This window comes from Micromys minutus (genome assembly GCF_963924665.1).
Source record: "Micromys minutus genome assembly, chromosome: 2".
NCBI classification, from domain to species: domain Eukaryota; kingdom Metazoa; phylum Chordata; class Mammalia; order Rodentia; family Muridae; genus Micromys; species Micromys minutus.
The window spans coordinates 18907419-18921581 of record NC_137971.1 but is presented as its reverse complement, the minus strand read 5'-3'; the positions used below and the strand labels follow the sequence as shown (position 1 = coordinate 18921581).

Sequence of the window (14163 nt, the reverse complement as noted above, 5' to 3'; positions counted from 1 at the left end):
ACTCACAACAACACAAAATAAATGTGTGTCAAAAGTGCCTTTAATTATAAAATTTCTAAATGTAACTCTACTGTAGTGCATGGTGGCACATGACTGTAATATCAGCATTCTCCACGAGGCTGAGGTGGGAAGACGGAGCAGAGGAGCAGCCTATAAAATGAGACCCTGACTCAAAATGTAGTTAAGTTGTTGAAGAGATGGCTCGGCAGTTAAGAACACTTGCTGCTCTCCCAGAAACCTGAGTCAGGGAGCTCACCAGTAACCACCAGTAACTACAGCTCCATGGGATCTGAATTTTTTTAAACAAAACTTCTAAAAAAATTATTATTATTACTAAGTTAAATGTAATAAAAATAAAAATGCACTATTCCACCTCCTATAGCACACATACCATTGTTTGCACTCACCATCAATTATCCCTAACTGCTGGTTCTAATCCTTATCATGTACATACAGTCATCAGTTATATAGCAGATGAATAAATGTAACACTTCTCAAAGGACTATTTATCACATTTCAGTAAAGCAAGGTTAAATTCACCTGACTCATACAAATACTTTCACAATAAAACATCCACTGCACCCAGGCTATCAAGTACTGTTCCAGGAAAAGTAATGTCTCTAAATATTAAACAGATCTAATCAACAGCACATCTTGCTAACCCAACATGACCTTCCTTCACAGTGCTGGGCCCTTTGCATACTAGGCAAGCACTCTTCACAGCAATATCCCCACCTTGGTTGGTTGGTTGGTTGGTTGGTTGGTTGGTTTTTGAGACAAGATCTCTCACACTACAGCTAAAGCTGGCCTGTAATTCACTCTCTAGCCCTACTGCCTCAACCTCCCAAATATTAGGATAATAGTGTAAACTACCATACCCAGCCAATAATTTTTGTTTGTGGTACTGAGGGTTAAACCCAGAACCAAGTTCATACTGCTCTTCCACTGAGCTACTTCCTCATCTTAGCTGATAATTTTTAACAGCAAGCATAATGAAAAGTTTATCAAAGACAATTGGTACTTCCTGGAAAATAAATGATTGTGTAATCTTAACAGCCCTGATCTTCAGTCTGTGGCTACTATATGCATCTTACTATAAGAAATCACAAAGAATTTAGGGCCAGCAACTTAGCTAGTAAAAGTGCTTGCCACCAGGCCCAACAACCTGAGTTTGATTCCTAGAAGCCACAGGAAAGGAATCAACTCTTATAAATTGTTCTCTGACTAAGAGACACAGACACAGACACACAGACACAGACACAGACACACAGACACAGACACACAGACACACAGACACAGACACACAGACACACAGACACACAGACACAGACACAGACACACAGACACACACACACACACACAGACACACACACACAGAAATCCCACCAGAATGTCAGGCTCTGGATGTGTGTGCCAACATCACTGAGGAGCACTTGCAAGCTTATCCTTTCAGCCTTCCACAGTAGCTCACACAGATTTGCTGCATAAACCACAGCACGTGAGTTTATATGCCAGTTACAATCAGAAGCCTTCCCCCTTTGACAAGAACCACTTTTTACAGTGTCAGTTATTACAGGACAGAAACAAGAGTCACTATGGAGGAACTACTGTTGATAATCACTGCAAGTGAGAAATGACCAGAAAGAAAAAAAACCAGGAATGCACAACAGAAAAAAATAGCCATGAGGTTGTCTAATCATTTACTGTAATTCACATGCCTTTAAAATCTGAATAAGTGGTTTCTGACCAAATTATCTCTAACACTAATGTATATAAAGCACATTATGTCCTAGTCCTGAAGTAGAAACTTGTATACTTGTAAAAGCCTACAGATTTGCATTATTTTACCATCCAGGACATGACTGGTTAAGACTGAGATTTTGCCACTGCTGTCCCTTCCAGTCCTAAACTGGATCAAACACACACACTTGAAAAGAAACAAGAAACACAAAACCTTCCTTCCACAAACCATCACCCTAAAATATGCTTTCACCTAAACAGCTTGAGCAGGTTCAAGGCTGCCCTAACGATCCCTTGTGCCCCACCCCACTCTCTGCCCGGGGTTCATTCACTCTTACAATGCCACACCGTTTCCTTTTTTTTTTTTTTTTTTTTTTTTTTTTTTAAATTTTATATGGTGTCACAGATTTCTGATTTATTTATTGATTTATTTAATTTCAAATTGGATAGTTTATTTATTTACATTTCAAATGTTATCCCCTTTCCCAGTTTCCCCTCTGCAAACCCCCATCCATACCCTCCTTACCCTGCTTCTATGAGGGTGCTCCCCCAACCACCTACCCACTCCCACCTCTCACCACACTTTTTTCTTAAGCAAATTATTTTTAACTTCTTCACTTTTTGAGTAGAGCACCTGGTAAGAAGACTTTTATGGCAGAAATAACTTAAAGTAAGATAACAGACAGACGATAGTTAAGAGAGGTTTTCTTTTGAAGTTCTCCCATATTACAAAGCCCCCTAATCCCTTCCCAAAGACTATACGCTTCCACAGCACAAAGCTAGCAGTATCTTTGACGGACTGTGTATAACATAAGACATTTCTAGGACTAAAAAAAAAATAACATCCTGTTCTACAACATTTTTAAACTAATTTCACTCAAGTTCAAGAAAAATTAAATTCTTACATAAACGCCGAAAGCTTCTGATGAGGCATTGCTAAGAGCAAGAGACAAGACAAAGCTTTCTCCTGCTGTGACAAAGGACTCTCCTTCTGGCCCCTGTGCAACCTACACAAATTCCAGGCATGTAGGAGGCACAAGGACAAATTGTGGGGCCTGAAAGGCAGTACTTACTAAGCTCTGAGGACTGTTCTGCAAGGAGGAATGAAACAGAAGTAAAGAACTAGACTAGCTAATTGTACTCGCTAGTCTCTGAGTGAAACAGCAGAATCCTTCACACTTCCACACTGCGGGCTATAGAAATGAAGCATCACATAATGTAAGCACATAGGATGAAGAGTTTCATAATATGGAGGAAGGATCTCTACAGCATACACAAAAAGTAAATTCCAGCTTCCAGAAGCCATAGTTTGTTTTAGTTTTTTTTTTTTTTTAATGTGTATATGTGTGTACCTGTATGAGTTTGTATTCTAAGGGCATGCAGGTGCCCACAGGAGCTAGAAGTAATCAGATCCCTGGAACTTATAGATGGTTGGGTGCCACCTGACATGGGTACTAGGAACCAAACCAGAGTCCTCTGCAAAAGCAGAAAACATTCTTAACTGTTGAACCATTTTTTCTAGTCCAGCTCATGTTGTGAAAAGAAAATTTCAGCTCCAGATGTGGGAGACTTCCCACTGGCCAGGGAGCCCCCAGAGGCTATTGTTAACAGATCACATTGGTAGACACCACACAATCTGGTTGAAGGACTTAGAAAAATGAGGCTGGAATTAAGCTAGACACATCCTCCCTACAGCTGGATTTCAAACTGCCTGGAAGGTGCAATGCAGGTTGATGGGAACCAAGTCTTAACAGCGGACCCTGCCTGCTCTAATGCTCAGACGCCAGGCAGGATATGCCACGGGAAAAGAAGCACCACAACTTATGGGCAGACAACTGCCTTCTGACTGGATCTGAACCCTGCTCCTCACTGGGAGGTCACAGGTCCAGCAGGAACCTACTGCTGCTGTTTTACTAAATGAGCATGTTGCCAAATTGCCTTCTGTTTATCCCACAGACTGTGCTTCTCTCAGCCTTGGGAAGTGGATCCTTTTGCAGTGGACATCGGTTGTTCAGTGGTACAGCCATAATTTGTCCATGTTCCAATAAATTAACCCTCACCATGCTCATGCTAACTACCCTAATTAAACTCAGTGGATCACAGAGGAAGGTGAATAAAAGTGAGAGAGGTTTGTGAGGAAAAGAAGGGGTCCAGAAGGAATGGGATAGAAGAGGGGAATAGGGATAGAAATGATAAAAATACACTATATAAATGTATGAAGTGGTCAAAGAATAATATTTTAATTCATGACAATATGATCTAAACATGGAAAAAACTTTAAAAACCAGGTGTTTTGTTTGGAGAGGAGTTACCTGTAAGGGAAGGTTAATTAGTGTTTCTTTTGTTCTGTGTCTAAGAATAGAACCCAGGGCCTCAAGCGTGCTAAGAGAACACTCTGCCTCTAAGCTATAGCCCTGGAAACAGTATTTAAGAAGAAATTAATCAAGATAAAGAAAGCACAAAGACCCAGTTACTGAGGCCTAGCAGTGATTAGTGGAGGGAGACCAGGAAAATCAAAAGTGGATGTTGTTTAATTTTATATGCAGATGATCCAGTGACAAGGCTCAGCAGGTAATGGCAATTGCTACACAAGTCTGGCAACTCAAGTTACAATCCCTAGAGAGAGCGGAAGGACAGCATTTTTGCCTCAGTAGTTTAGCAGCTGAAGGGAGAGAAATAGTTTTGTCTTAGTCAGTGTCCTATTACTGTGAAAAGATACCACGATCAAGGCAACTCTTATTAAAGAAGGCATTTAATTGAGGGTTTGCTTAAAGTTTAGAGAGTTAGTTCATTATCTTCATGACAAAAAGCAGACAAGCATAGACGAGCTAGTATTATACAGATAAGAGTTTTACATCCTGATCCACCGGCAGCAGGCAGAAAAAGAGACACTGGGCCTGGCATGGGTGGCTGTTGAACTCTCAAAGCCCACTCACTCCCAGTGGCAACACCTCCAAAAATGCTGTAACTACTTGAACAAGGCCATGCTCCTAATCTTCCCTAAACAGTCCACCATCTTGGGACGAGCTGGTCAAGTATATGAGTCTTTGGGGGCTATTCTCACTCAGACTACCACAATCTTCATTCTGTCAAAACATGGCACTTAAACCTAGGGCCCACACATGCTAGGGAAGCATTCTACTAACCTATATGCACTCTTTCAGTTTTGTGGTGCATGTATACACGTGTGTACAGGTGAACCCACCATGCACACACATGTGGAGGCCAGAGTTGACTTCTGGCATCTTCCCCTATTGCTCTGTCTCCACTCTAATTTTTAAAACAAGACTTGAACCTGGAGCTACCCAGTGAGTTCCAAGTCTTATATCTCCAAGTGCTGGGATTACAGACCATAATTGCAATCCCAACCCTTGGGAGGAGAATCTTGAGAATCAGAAGCTCGAGCTCATCCTTGAGACAAGTTCCCAGGTACTAGCACTGCTGTTATAAATCACAGAGCCATGAAAAGTGAGAAGCTTTGAAGGTAACATGGCAAAATCATGGCAAGATCCCCTGGGGCTGAGGGTTAAAATATGTATTACTCTACACTTCTGTGTAGAAACAATATTTCATGACAAAGTGTTGGGGCTTCCTGTGGGTGTGGAGGTATTTTGTTGTTTTCAATTTTTAAGTAGCAAAGTAATTGGTCCTAAATCTTGTTTCAACTAACATGATCTTAATGGAGTTGGGAATGCAGCTCCAAGGTCTAGCATGTGCTTGGCATCTGAGGCCTGGCTTAACGCCCAATGCAAAACAGCAAAACAAACAAACAAAAAGCAGAAAATAACCAAACTATAGATTTCCTTATTTTCATTGTGTAGGGCAGCAGTGATGGCGCACACCTTCAGTATCAGGGGAGGCAGGAGCAGGTAGATCTCTGAGTTCAAGGCCAGATGATCTAAAGAGAAAGTTCTGAGACAGCCAGGACTATTCTGTCTCAGAAAAAAAAAAAAAAAAAAAGACAACAACAACAACAAAACAACAAAACAAAACAAAAAACAAAGTAAAAGCTATAAAGGCTGGGCCAGGAGAGAGGTGGAAAGATAGCTCAGCTGCTTGCCTGACAAGTGTGAATCCAATACCCAGCTACATGTAAAGCACAGTGGTGTGGCCATGGCTTACAATCCCAGAGCTGAGACGGGGAGACAAAGATTCTAGAAGCTCAGGGCCAGCCAGCCTAGTTAAATGGACAACTCCCAGGTCTTAGTGAGAGATCCTATCTCAAGAAACAAAGTGGCTACCCAAGGTTGATCTCTGCCCCCTCCACAGATGTGCACAGGCATGTGTGCACACATACATACACACACACACACAATTTAGGTCTAGGAATTGACACAGTGGTAGAGTGTGTGCCTGGTACACTCAGAGCCCTTGATCTAGGACTTAATCCCTGTACCAAAAATAAATAAATACATAAAGGAGGGGGGAGGAGGAGGAGGAGGAGAAGAAGAAGAAGGGGTATGTCAGAAGCAGGAAATAGGAAAATGAGTAATTAGGTGTGTAGGTAAACAGATAAGCAGCTATCTCCAAGAATGGCAGAGCCCAGAATCATTTTGCAACCTGGTTTCAGTCTACAGTGATTTCTTTTACCACTAGATGGTACTCTGCATGTAAAGTGATATGCTTGCCGAATGGGCTAGAAACAGGATCCACCTTTGAAAAATCAATTAAAGAGAAATGAAATGCAAGTGCTTCTGAGGACACTACAGCCGTGAACCCGCACAGCTCCAGGGAGCAAGCCCAGCATCCTGCAGATGGATCTTTTGGCTGACTCTATCCAAACTAGAAACCCACAAAACTAAATGTTTCCTCTCTGATGAATTGCTTAACTTGATTTGTTCTCCAAGAACCACAACCTTGGCAGCTTTTCTCAAAATATGAGCTATATTTAAAGTTGTCTAAACCTGACTTACCACCCGATGAGAAATATTCACTCTTTTGCTGTCTTTTTCAACCCTAAGAGACTCTGAAAGATGGTGTTAAGTATGTCGCTTTATTGGGGGGTGGGCTAGTAGAAAAAGAATAAAGTACCAAATAAAACCAATATATTCTCCCTCTTTCTGCATTCTCCACAGCAAGTTTAGTTGGATCATGAAAGCTGTACAGAGAGAAGACAAAGCAGGCCACGTGCCCGCCTTACAGGCTTTAGAGCTGCAACAAACAGTCCCGAGCAGTAAGCAGTTCCACATGGTTTTACAGCACAGCACCCACTTCTTAGCTAATCTTGTACAACATTCAAACCCTAAAGTCTGCTCTTAAGAGGCACTGTCCTGCCAAGGTTCTGTAATGTGATCTTATCTCCCACACACCAACTATCTCCAAAATGTACTCAGCCTCTATATTTGATCTCAACTTAAACTAACTGAAGCCCCAAGAACAACTTGACAGAAACTGACAAACCAGAGGTGAAAGAAGTCTCAGCTAAGCTTACCTCCTTAACCACACACTGGAATCGAACAGAAGACTGTTCTCCAGAATGACAACGTAATATCTTCAGTCAAGACACTGAGTTACACTTCTCAGAGTGTACACAATGCCACTTTATTGGCTTATTGGTAACGTTTATCCTTTTGGGTGGCAAAAGAATTGGCATTGCTCTTGTGGTTGACTCCTCCCATAGTTTCCTTCCTCCACACGTTGTACAAAGAGAAGGAAGCAGTAGAAAAGTAACACCGCTGGGCTTGTGAAATAGATCAGTGGGTAAAGCCCTTCCTGCAAGCCTGAGACCTGTGACCCTTAGGTCCTATGGTGAAAAGAGAACCAACTCTTGAAAGCTATCTGCTGAGTTCCAAAATGTGTCATGACACAACACACAGTAATGGGGCTAGGGGACACTGTTCTTTTAAACATGAGTGAGAGCCGAGCAGCAGAGGAATGCGCCTTCAATTGCAGCACTTGGGAGAGGCCAGTGGATCGCTGTGAGTTCAAGGCCCGTCTGGTCTACAGAGTGAGTTTCAGAATAGCCAGGGCTACACGGAGAAATGCTATCTCAAAAAAGAAAAAGTACAATCAGGGGCTGGCTAGACAGCTCACTGACTAAAAGTGCTTGCCAAGAGTAGTTCTCAGCACCCACATCAAGCAGCTTAAAACCACCTATAACTCCAGCTCCAGGGCACCAAACACCATCTCCTGACCTATATGGGCAGCTGCACACATGTGATACAAACCGACATAAAAATAATTTTTTAAAGTGACATCAAAATTTCCTATTTGGGAATATTTCTATAGACTATCTTGCTAACAGGGTCTCTCTCACTCCTCAAGTAAAGTCAAAGTCTCAGAAGACTGTTTTCTGTAGAATTTAAATGGCAAGAATCCCAGGTAATTAGTACTAGAAGCAATTCTACATCTGTGTGTTCCAAGTCCAAAATGATGAATACTGCCCAAGAATAAGCCAATGCTTTAGCTTCAGAGGATCTTACTGAAAATTCATTAGTTTGGGGGATTTTGTTTGTTTGTTTTTGTTTTGTTTCATCGAAAGACAGGGTTTCTCTGTATAGCCAGCCCTGGCTGTCCTGGAACCTACTCTGGAGACCAGGCTAGCCTCATATTCAGAGACCCATCTATCTCTGCCTCCCAAGAGCTGGGATTAAGGGGGTGTGCCACCACCATCCAGTCTCTTTGTTTTGTTTTTTGATGTCTTCTTTTTTGAGACAGGTCTCACTACTGAAGCCCAAATTGATCTTAAACTCACCATTCTCCAGCCTCAATAACCTGAAATGCTGAGATTCACAGGTATTTGCTCATATTTGATCAGTTCTTTAAACTGTTATTATTGCTAGCATATAATTATTAAACAGAAAAAAATATATATAACTTTCTTAGTCAGGGTTTTTTTTTTTCTTAAAGATTCATTTATTTATTATATATGAGTACACTGTAGCTGTCCTCAGACACACCAGATGAGGGCATCAGATCTCATTACAGATGGTTGTGAGCCATCATGTGGTTGCTGGGATTTGAACTCAGGACCTCTGGAAGAGCAGTCAGTACTCTTAACCACTGAGCCATCTCTCCAGCCCTTAGTCAGGGTTTTTATTCCTACACAAAACATCATGACCAAGAAGCAAGTTGGGGAGGGAAGGGTTTATTCAACTTACACTTCCATATCGCTGTTCATCACCAAAGGAAGGCAGGACTGGAACCCAAGCAGGTCAGGAAGCAGGAACTGATGTAGAGGCCATGGAGGGATGTTACTTACTGGCTTGCTTCCCCTGGCTTGCTCAGCCTGCTTTCTTATAGAACCCAGGTCTACCAGCCCAGGGATGGCACCACCCACAATAGGCTGAGTGCTCCCTCCTTGATCACTAGTTGAGAAAATGTCTTACAGCTGGATCTCATGGAGGCATTTCCTCAAGGGAGGCTCCTTTCTCTGTAATAACTCTAGCTTGTGTCAAGTTAAACCAAAACCAGCCAGTACATTAACATATATTCATTGTCCAAGATGATGATGGATTTTGGTTTTGATTATGTTTTTTGAGACAGGATAGCCCAGGCCAGCTTCAAGTTCTCTACATAAGATGTAGCTGACCTTGTACTCCTGTTCTCCTGCCTCTACCTCCTAATGCTTGTGCTTACAGATGTTCACCACCACATCTAGTTACACTATTTTGACTTTAAAGCAAAAAAAAAAAAAAAAAAAAAACCAATAGGATGGTGATATCATTCAGCAATAGATGCCTTTCAGGCACACAAAAGACAAAGGGCAAAGGTGGGGACAACAAACTCGAGAGGAACGCAGGGTAGAAACACACAAATAGGCTCCAGTTATTGGTGACATCATAGATCTTGGGATGAGCTCTTTACCCTGTGCTCTATAATGGCTTGTATCTATTAGTTACATATATGAAAACTACCAAAGAGGTTATTTGGTGTTAACTTATTATCTACCAAATAGGTTAAAAAGAGGAAATAAAAAGGACAAGAAAAATAGAGACTCCAGAAACATGCTCACATAGTGACAAAAACTTTGATATACATTATCAACTACTTCACCAATTTTCTTTTAATGGCCCCTACAAATCAAACATCAATTATACTCCAAACATGAGGTTTTGATTCCAATCTCTTCTAAATTGAATGGAATCAGCAAAATCCCATTTGGGGGCTTCAGTTAATAAAAAAAATTCAACTCCTATATCATCTTGTCTCTTTTCTAAATCTCCAAATCCCAGAACATGCAGATATCATTTTATACATAGATATTTTTAAAGTTTTTAAAATAACAGCACTTTACAAATTCAAATGTATTAGTATTTACTAAGCAGACGATTTGAAAAAGAAACATAGATTAAAGGATGCCTTAGATCCATATCTGTTCTTGATGAGTTTGCTCTAGCTTGGAACTTGACTTCTCCAGCTCACCACAGAGAAGACAGTGCAATGCAGGGCAGGTATCCAACTCCAGACAGGACTACCAAGGGTCACCGTAAGGAATCCTGCTAACCAATCCTCAACATCTCAGTGGTCTAACAGACAGCCATCATCTGTCCTTGTCTCTCTCCTTTCCCTAGGCTTTTCTTCCTAGAGCAAGCCTTTCCAGTCCCCAGAGATACTAACTATATACATTACTGCCCAGTACTGAATCTACAGCCGTTTCTAAGCCCATTGCTACGAGACATTAATTTCATAGAAGCTTTTCCCATACAGTGAATGTCTCCTAAGGACATGCTTGAGATGCCAAAAACAGAGTTATGCAGCATATCTGTAAACACTAGTCTACACATCTTGGCCAGTAAGATGTTTCAGTGAGTAAAGGCACTCACTGGCAAGCCTCACAACCCACGTGTGACCCTCAAATCCTCTTGGTGAAAGAAGAGGACTGTGAGTTACCTTCTGCCCTCCTGTGCATGCATTGTGGCACCTAAGCGTGCATATACACACACGCGCACACACACACAGGTGCGAGCACACGAGCGCAATAGATAATAGATTTAAAAAGTGTTTAGTCCCATTAGTTAATCGGAGCTGGGGATGCGATTCAGTAAGGAGAAGGCTTGCCTAACATGCATGAAGTCCAGCACCACATAAAACAAGGCTTGGTGGCATATGCCTGTAATTCCAGCACTTGGGAGGTAAAGGAAGAAAGTTCAGAAACTTAAGATTGAGAGACTTTCAAGAAAAAAAAGTATATAAACAAGCCTCAAAGGACCCCAAACCTATCTCCTGCAATATGCAATTGACTAGCACACGGGAAGCTGTCAGGACTGGGAGTTCCAATCCAGCCTAGCTATTTAGCAAGAACCTGTCTCAATAACAGCAATAGAAGGTTTCAGATTCAGATAAAACTATGTTGATCATTTAGTTAATAGTTCCAAATGTTACATTCAGTTGGCAGTAGTCTCATGGAAGAATTCAAAGTCCTCTTGCTGTAGAACAGTATTTCGTTTGTCCTCATTTTCATTACAATTCAGGATTTTCGAGTTGGATGAGGGATAATCTAATGACATTTACCAACCCACGGGCACAGTTCCCGAGGGAAAAAAGGTCAACACCATTTATGGGTAGGTCAAAGAGTGAAAAACTCCTCCATACAAAACAGTAACATGTCCAAACAACCCCATCAGGGCTCAGGAAGAATTCAGGCTCACAAACTCGGTTTCCCTGTTCTGTACTCTGTACTAACAAAGCACTGACTATACTCTCAGGCAATGTAAATAATCTCATTCTATTGGAGTGTATCAGTCCCGATATTTAAAATCCGTTAAGACAGGCTCCGCATTATGACAGGAACAGTATCATTCAAGAAAGAAGAAATGAGGTCACAATTTCAAGGAAACATAAAATCTACCATATTTTGAATAGTATTTGCCAGGATGAGTACTATGCTCTTTAAATGGGTTGTCATTCCGTCTATGTTCTGGAATAAGTTTTCTTATGTTCATTTACAGACTAAGGCTGAGGCCGAGAGAGGCCAGCCAGCTGGGGGACAAAAATCCCTTTAACCATCACTCAGGTCGCGGCTGTCCCGAAGGACATTTAAAGCTCCCGGGACACTGTGGGATTCTCTAAACCGCTCTGGGCTTCAGTTTCCACTCAAAACGCTCAGCGCCAGGGCAGACACCGCGGCCGCGGCCCGGGGGTCTGCAGCCAGAGAGCCGGGAGGGCTCCACGCAAGGCCGCGGGATTAGCGGACCGCAGCGACGCGCCTCAGCCCCCGCAGGCGCTAGGAGTAGACACCACGGGAGCAAGGAACAAAGCCCAGCCCTGTGGACCACGGTGACTCAAGGGCAGGGCGGCGGCATCGCTAGCCCACAGTCCCGTCTCCTAGGCAGCAAGACGGAAAACTTGGCTCACCTCCGGCCGGAGTTGCCGACCGGCGCCTCCCCTCCACTCAGCGCCTCAGCCGCCATCTTCCGCGGCAGCTTGGTCTGCGGCCCCGCCCCCAGGATCCGCCCTTCAGCCCTTGGATTGGCTAGAATGTTTTTCTAACCCCTGTACGATTGGATGAACCTATGGCCCCGCCTAAATAAGAACAGTTCCATGGTACTATTGGTCTATTCAAATATTCAACTGTCATTGGTAGCATAGAACCAAAGAAAGGGACACGGTCCCGAGCCCTGCCGGGAGATGTAGTTTCTCGTTTTGATTAACCCGTGTAATTCTGCAGCAAGTCAGAAATTTCAGTCTACGCTCCCCTCCCCGCAAGGTAAATCTCTGAGTTACAGAAGTGTCGATTTTGAAAGTCACTTGAAGAGGAAAGGCTCGTGAGGCCCTGTCCATCCTCGAGTTTGGTAGGCAGTTAACGGTTGCTAGGAAAAAGGGCTCATCACCCCTAACCAACTTAAATCCCCATTCACCCCACCCCCAGGATCCATAGGCTTAGTAAAAGGGAAGAAAAGGCATTTTCTTCAATGGTATATAGTCAGTGGTAAATTGCATGCGTTCCTGTAAGCAACCTTAAGTAAACTCATTCACACACACACACACACACACACACACACACACACACACACACGGGCTGATCTTCAGAACACAGATTTGGGGGAGGAAAAAAAAAAAGTCAGTATAAAGGCACCAAAAGCACTGCCTAGAATAGAGAGACAAATTTCTGGGCCAGCCAGTCAAGCCTCCTTGGGTGACTTAAGGCCAATGAGAAAATGTGATTAAAAGACATTGTATTCATATATGACATTTAAAATTAATAAAAATATTGCTTAACAATAAGGGGCAGCTAGAGATGGTTCGGTGGTTCTAAGAACACTTGCTTTTTTTTCTGAAGACTAGAGTTTAGTTCCCTGCACTGAGAGGTTTATAAGGGCCAGTATCCAGCTTCGTAGCCTCCAGAGATAGCCTCGGGGCACTCCCGCAGAGATGCACAGAAACACATCGAATCTTATTTAAAAGCAAAAAAATATATATGGTATAAAGAGTGGAGGGAAAGAACACTATGACCCTGACTTGACCCCCAGAATAGGGCCAAGGGGGGGAAAGCCTTGACCCTAACCTGACCCCAAACTCAAAGCCAGGTCCAAGAAACAGAATCCCACCAGTCCCTGAGCATGAAATCCCACAAATTCCTAAACTTGCCCCAAGATCAGGCCACAAAATCCCACCTGTCCCAAGTCAGGCCACCCTGGAAAGCTCTGCCTACATCTCCTGCCCCACCCCACCCTATAAAGAAGCTGCCATCTGCTGAGTTCCGGCTGCTTTTCACCCTAGCAGAGGCGGCCACCCTCCTGGGGTTTTCCCTTCAAATAAACTTCCTTTGTTCCGTTTGCTGTGTGCTGGGACTTTGTGGTATTCCTTGGATTATCAGGGTAACTCTGAGCAGAGCGGTAACACCTTCATTGGGGAAATCTCCCCCTGCTGGAGCAGAACTGTTGTTACACTTGCTTTGGGAGAACCAATCCTCATCCCCGCCCACCAGAGCTCTGACACTTCTGAAGGGGAAGCCTTTCCCTTCAGAACGAGTACAAAGGGAGGAATGAGTCACAAGACTGTACTCTGGCCTCTACACGTGTACTCACATTCAAGTGTACACTCACAAATAAGCCTACACACATGCACACTAATAAAATAAGTTACTCTCTGAAATGCGAGACTGACGTGAGGTGGAGAATGTCAGCCAAGAAGAGCTGGTCCCATGTCTTAACCCAACATCATATCTAAAACTTCCAGGGGAGAAGTTGGGAGTGTCTATATGAAATACATACAGACCTTTTTCTTGTTATTCTCTAACCTTTGCATTTTAAAAGCTAGCTGTTATAACCTAGACATGATTTAAAGTATATCGAAGGAATGAGTAGGTTTTAAGCAATAACTATTTTGGATTACTGTTGCTGTGATAAAACGCCATGCATCTTGGGAATGATGCTTCGACATGCCGTTTATTGGATTTACAGTTCCACATCTCTGTTCATCATTGAAGGTAGTCAGGACAGGAACTCAAACAGAGAAGAAACCTGGAGTTAGGAACTGATG

At 42.8% G+C, this 14163-nt stretch overlaps 1 protein-coding gene across 1 annotated transcript in view; it reads right to left on the bottom strand.

The window, feature by feature from the left end:
- ARHGAP19 (Rho GTPase activating protein 19) overlaps positions 1-12092 on the bottom strand; it is a gene marked incomplete at its 5' end in the record, with an annotated part of 38468 nt that extends 26376 nt beyond the window's left edge. The window contains one exon of the mRNA XM_080912774.1: positions 12037-12092. Within this exon, the coding sequence (XP_080768900.1) occupies positions 12037-12092 (56 nt within the window). The remainder of the gene's footprint in view (positions 1-12036) is intronic.
- Positions 12093-14163: the final 2071 nt, after the last annotated feature.